The following is a 6,456-nucleotide window of genomic DNA, read 5'->3' on the forward strand; positions in this document are numbered from 1 at the left end:
AAGTCTGTTTGATTTTCTTTGGTGAAATCTGTAGCGATGCCAGAACCTAAAGCCGCACCTGCGCTTATGAAGGGCTCTAAGAAAGCCGTTTCAAGGAGTCAGGCAAAGGGTGGAAAAAAAAAACGCAGAAAGTCACTCTACTTATACATGGTGCTGAAACAAGTACATCCCGATACTGGTATTTCTTCTAAGGCGATGGAACTCCTTTGTGAACGATATCTTTGAGCGCATCGCGGGCGAGGCTTCCCGCTTAGCACACTACACAACAAGCGCTCGACCATCTCATCAAAGGAGATCCAGACCGCTGTGAAGCTGCTGGTCCTTTGTGGGTTTGCCAAGCATGCCGTGTCCGAGGGCACCAAGGCAGTCACCAAGTACACCAGCTGCAAATAAAAGGTAGAAGTCCTGCCAGAAATCAACGGCTCTTTCAAAGCCTCTATACCTTACTGCAAAATATATTTATTTTAATTTTCTTGTGGCCACTGGTTCGTGATTACAAATTACACTTATTTAGGTGACGCTTTAGGTTTGACTTACTCACTAGATGCTACCGCATTAGTGTTCCAGCCGATCGTCACATTAGCAGTAGCCGAATTCGGGCCCGCATCGTCGTATGAAGTCTAAACCAGCAACACCATTCCTACTCGGTAGGAACACACCGCTGCCATCTCGCGCACACCTTCTGTGCACGTTTTTAGCTTAAGGGAGGGGAGCGGTTCGGCACTATACAATTCACATACCCCTCTGAACATTCGTTTTGTGCCATTGCAGCTTCCCCCGATTAATACCGATCAGTAATAAAAATAAGTTGGGACAAAAAAAAAAAAAAGTTTCATGTAGAATCAAGGAGTCCTGCGGTGGGTTGGCACCCTGCCCAGGATTGGTTCCTGCCTTGTGCCCTGTGTTGGCTGGGTTTGGCTCCAGCAGACCCCTCGGATTCAGCGGGTTAGAAAATGGATAGAATCAAGGAAGACTCTCTAATCAGAAGAGGTGGGTGGCTCTGAAAAGAGCCTTTGGTCAATACTATTTTTTAATTTATGGGGCAGTTCAACGAATGGCAGTTAACCTCCGAAACCATACAGAGTACGGCCCTGTCTCTTCAAAGCGTACACCACGTCCATAGCGGTTACGGTCTTTCTCTTGGCATGTTCAGTGTAAGTGACAGCATCCCTAATGACATTCTCCAAGAAAACCTTGAGCACACCACGAGTCTCTTCGTAGATCAACCCAGAAATTCGCTTCACACCACCTCGACGAGCCAGTCGGCGGATAGCAGGCTTAGTAATACCTTGAATGTTGTCTCTTAGCACTTTACGATGACGCTTTGCGCCACCCTTACCAAGCCCTTTACCTCCTTTACCACGTCCAGACATTTTTATCCAATACTACCCTAATAAGATTAGTAGACAAAATGTCAATATAATTGCCTAATATAAATACAACGACGACCTGTTAGAGCTCAGAACAGGAAACATCTGCGCGGGCTTTAGGAAATCGCGCCTTCAGTTCGCTCTTCGGCTTCCGAGTGCCTGTGAACAAAGCGGCGAATGCACCACGTGGAGCCTTAACATCAACGAGAGTCCTGAGAGGCGCTACATAGATTTTACACGGGTTGTTTTTTGAACCTTCTTTCTTTGTTCATTGTTCGTTGCACACCTGAATGGTAACTCGCACTTAACACAAGTTTGGGCAAAAAAGTGCAGGCCAAAAAAAAAGTGGCACTTGTGTAACAAGAGCAGAAAGTGTACTAATTTTTGTCCATATAAAATAATTTGTACTTACTCTTCGATCCATTCTTCTTTCTAATCTGCTTATAAAGCAGTATTTTCATGTGTAAGGTCCTCCACAACACAATCAAATCTTGTTTATAATGCTGAAAATGGAGTATTTCTTTAAAATATAGACACTGATTTCTTTCTTTTTCCTTCATAATGATACGATTTACATCTTCCCTTTAATTGGTCACTATTTGTTAGAAAAGTAGCATTTTTGAAATTTGTGCAATAGAATATATATTTCTGAAATCGGTTGCAGTGTCACATAATGCGTCTGTTACGGTGGGTCTCTCTTGTTAACCCTGACTACGTAATAACAATGTAGATGAATGGGCCACAAGCATGCTTATGAATCACGCAGGAGATAAGGTCTGCAAATGTACATAACATCTAACACTTCATTTACCATATTTGTGTAAATATGCCTAAAAATGCTGTGTGAAATCACCAGAATACTGATATGACAGATAATTGTACAATGCCAGCTTGTTCCTGTCTGAATTTTGTCTGTGTAGTCAAACAGCTTTTCATCTTACCCATTTCTGAATTTTTCTTTAAAGCTCTCATTCTCTATCTCTTTTCTCATGTACTTTCAGTCTCTCTCTCTCTTATTGCTTATTTTTTTTTAAATCTTGGCCTATCTTCCTCCTGCCACTATATGGCACTGTCTCAGCGCTCCTTTGAGTCCCTGTACAGGTTAAACTTTCAAACCCCTGCTAGGGTAACTTCTAGTTCAGGACAAGAAATCACATGGGGTTAGGAAGAGAAACCTAGATTACACTAAATCCAGGGCTATAACTCTCTGCCACTTAACCCTTGTTCAATCACTTCTGTGCTGGGTGACTAATGTGGCCTCCAAGCCATCTTCTTTAAAAATACACCATACTCACTTCAGTGCCAGGTGGGAATCAATTCTTTATCCAATGGCTTGAAAGAATGACATTGTCCCCCTGCCAGACATCCTTCACCTCACCCTTCACAAGGCAATGTGGTGCTTGTTTCCTTAACCACATAGCAAATTTAAGTGTTTATTGACCTGATAATTCCATGATTTATTTGTGATTTTTTTAAAAAACATGCCTAAAGTATCATTTCTATTTTTTGATTCTATGTATATATGTATTTGCTTCATACATGAAGGACAAGCAAGTTATAAGCAAATATATTCGGGTCACTCGGTTAGAATTGAATTGGCATCCTTTCTGCAAGAGGTTTAGCTACTACAACACATTGCATAGCACTAGTTTGACCTTTTCTCATAACGACAGAGGAAACCTGAAACTCCAGGTCAAAACAAATAATAAATAAAAATGAATTGTAATTATTCATGTATCCATCCACCCATTCTCAGAACCTCCTTACTGTATCTGGAACAAGGTCGGAGGTCAACTGGAGCCTAGCCTAGCCTAGCCTTCATTGGGCACAAGGCACAAACAACACCTAGATAATGTGGCAGCCCATCACATGGTGAACACACATTCATATACAATTTAGCGACACCAATCCCCCTAACTTACATGTCTGTCAATGGAAACTGGATGACCCAGAGGAAACCAATTCTGAAATGGGGAAAAACTGTGAACTCCATGCAGGGATTAAATCCCTGGTGTCCCTATTGTGAGGCAGCAGCACTACCACTGTCCTACTGTGCTGTCATTGTGAAGGAATTTATTTAGTTTTTAACATGTATATTTTTTAGTATTGTTTTAAATATACACTAGTTGTGCTACCTGTCTAAAGTGGATTGAAGTTAAAGTATTCAACCTAAAAATCAGCAGTAATATATGCAATATATCATCTATGAGAATGTATTTTGTAATGCTTGTAATGTGCTATCTATTGGAATGACAAATGCAATGCATTTTATTACAAATAAATTTTGTCATGCGCCTTCTGCTGAAATGACAAAGTCATAGCAACCAGATGGACATACAAGTTGACACACATACAGGGTACACGTATCCCTTTATTAAGGTGGATACAATACAGTATATATCATATTCACTAAACCAGATTATTGTTTTTCTGAATTACTTAGGCTCATGTCTTGAAACGCTGTTATCATTCTCATAGCTCCTGGTACATTTGTCAAAATATATATATGGTATGGCATATCACCATAGTCCCCCTGCAAAAGCATTTTTTTTTTTTACCCCAAACTCTCATTTATTGCTTTCAAATTAAATTATTGTATCAATGAATAAGTCACCATCATCAAAAAGATAATTTATGTTCACAGTGTGTAGAACCGAAGCGGTCAAAATATTTACAAGTTTTATCAGCAGGTCAGTGGACTCTGGAAATGTGTTTCTTATCTTCTAATTCCTAACAATCTTGTACATTTTCCACTCACACTTGGTGTCTACTGCACCAAATGGTTATTGTTCTAGTTATTCAGTGTCAGACTGAATACTATTTCCTCTGTGAAATGTTTGGATGATGAAAGACACTGTACACTGGCTTACTTTAGGCCAGTGGTTCTCAAATTGTGGGGCGCTAAAGCTGTACAAGGGGGGCATCGAAAAAATGAACAAGACATCAAAATTAATTTTTTACATTTTTATTTCAAATTTAAATTTGCAAGCATATAATCACAATGAATGCATTATAACCAAAATTAAAATCAAACATTGTTAAGGCATTGATCTAATGACTAATATGTGCCTGCTTTAAAGTACACAGCCTGTCCAGGTTTGGTTTGATATTCGAGATAGACACTCTGAGCTCCTTTTCTATTTGAAGTTTGTTTCTATGACGAATGGCGCCGCTGCTGCTGCTGCTTTTATAGTCACGTATTTTCAATCCAGAAAGTTCGAGACGTATCGGTATCTGTCGCGAACATTCGGGTAACAGTATATCAGGTGATAATGCGGCGCAACTGCACCACATTGGCAGCATAACCAACATTGCCAAATTGAGTGAAAATAATTTACTGCGTATTGGGTTATTTTAATGATACAACTAACAGTGGTATAATATTTGTCGGATGAAAATACATTTGTCTCGTGCAGATTGACTTCATCGGTGTCCTCATTTACGAAATTTTTTTAAAATTAAAACATATTTAATCCTTTCTTTACATAAAAAATAATGAAATAAGAATAATTTGTGCTTTGTTTTTGGGATTAGAATTACTACCAAAAACTACACAAGGCATTTTAACAGTTATTAAAGCACTTTAAAAAATAAATTGCAAATATTTCATCGAAGTTAGCTGAACACATGCAAATCTTATGGAAGTAAAAATGATAGGATACAGCGACACCACATGAGTATCATACCTTTGTTAGTTGTATCATGGGTTATTCTCATCTATCTTATATTATGCAGGGGGTGCAGAATTATTCCTGGTAGAAAAGGGGGGCACGAAATACGAAAGCTTGAGAACCGCTGCTTTAGGCTGTAACCAGCCTCTGCCCTTCTAAAGCCATGTTTAATGAGTCATAGTCCACAAGTGTAGCCTTTATTTCATTTGGGACAGCCCTGTGCCTTTACACTACTCTGTACATTCTTTATTATTTTTTTTTTTTTGCTGTCTTTCTCTCATAAGCCACACATCCTTACTACTCTTCCTCCTCCACAAAAAGGTGGGATGTCCAAGTTGAATATTTGCCTGAGCAGGTTCCTCAATGTTCACAAAGTGTATGAATTTAGTTGCACTCATTGTTTATAGATGTTTGACAATACTTATACTCATTAATTCCACCTGTGTGCTAATTTGACAGCAAATGTCATTGGTTGATCTAAGAAATAAGAACCTTCCATTTTATTAGTATAGTTCAGGCTACACCAGAGGACCAGTTTTAGGGGACATTACAATAACTCTAGTTTACTGCATTTCATGAGTCATAGAAATGGCAGATTTTCTCAACTGGGTGGAGTTTTGTGCATATGGTGACTTACATAATGAAACAACTCTGACATGTTTTGAAGTGTAACATTATTTTACTGAGAAGCAATATAATCTGTTTTGATCGCAAAGACAAATAAAATAGACAGTTGTTCAAATTCTGGACAACTGTACTTGTCATTTATTCATACATACTAAAGCATTTGCAATTCGTTTAAAATGATGAGAAATGCAATCTGGTGTGCACAAGTAATTTACATGTTATGAAGAAATTCACGTTTTTACAGCTTAAAGTGCCATTAGAGGTTTGGTTTTAAAACAACTGAGAAAAACTGTAATACATATATGTACTCACATGTATTAGTATTATGTGTACTTAGTTGTCACGTAATCTAATTTCTTCATTTCATTCTCAAATACCGAAATTGGAAAAGTAAATTGATTAATAGCCTTACATTTGTGAATATGTTCACATCATTTGATGAATGAATGAATCAATCCAGTTTTTTATTTCTTTAAGTACAAAGGAGGGTGTAGTTTCCTCTGTAGGATCTCTGCAACAAAGAGAAATAAGGCCGAAATATTAGCTCTACTTTGCGCGCAATGGGGCAAAAGCAAAAAAGCCCGAACGGATCAAGGTCTGTTAGCCCACCCACCAGTACACTGTGTTAAAGTGCCTGAAGAAGGGGCCTGAGTTTCCTCGAAAGCCTGCATATTGTAATCTTTTTAGTTAGCCAGTAAAAGGTGTAATTTTGTTTGACTTTTCAGTGCAAATTAGATTTTCAAGAAATCTAATTTTGACTGTCCACAAGAGGGCAGTAGAAGATAAAT

The 6,456-nt window shown here is 38.5% G+C and overlaps 1 protein-coding gene across 1 annotated transcript; it reads right to left on the reverse strand.

The window, feature by feature from the left end:
• Positions 1-1,015: 1,015 nt before the first annotated feature.
• On the reverse strand, positions 1,016-1,383 carry LOC120533361 (histone H4). The gene has a single exon (XM_039760215.1). The coding sequence runs from the start codon at positions 1,371-1,373 to the stop codon at positions 1,062-1,064; it is 312 nt and encodes a 103-aa protein (XP_039616149.1). The 5' UTR covers positions 1,374-1,383; the 3' UTR covers positions 1,016-1,061.
• Between the last annotated feature and the right edge of the window lie 5,073 nt (positions 1,384-6,456).

This window comes from Polypterus senegalus, chromosome 8 (assembly GCF_016835505.1).
Source record: "Polypterus senegalus isolate Bchr_013 chromosome 8, ASM1683550v1, whole genome shotgun sequence".
NCBI classification, from domain to species: domain Eukaryota; kingdom Metazoa; phylum Chordata; class Cladistia; order Polypteriformes; family Polypteridae; genus Polypterus; species Polypterus senegalus.

What these genes read in the sequence shown, in the direction of transcription:
- LOC120533361 (XM_039760215.1), bottom strand. Translation starts at nt 1,373, where the DNA reads ATGTCTGGACGTGGTAAAGGAGGTAAAGGGCTTGGTAAGGGTGGCGCA.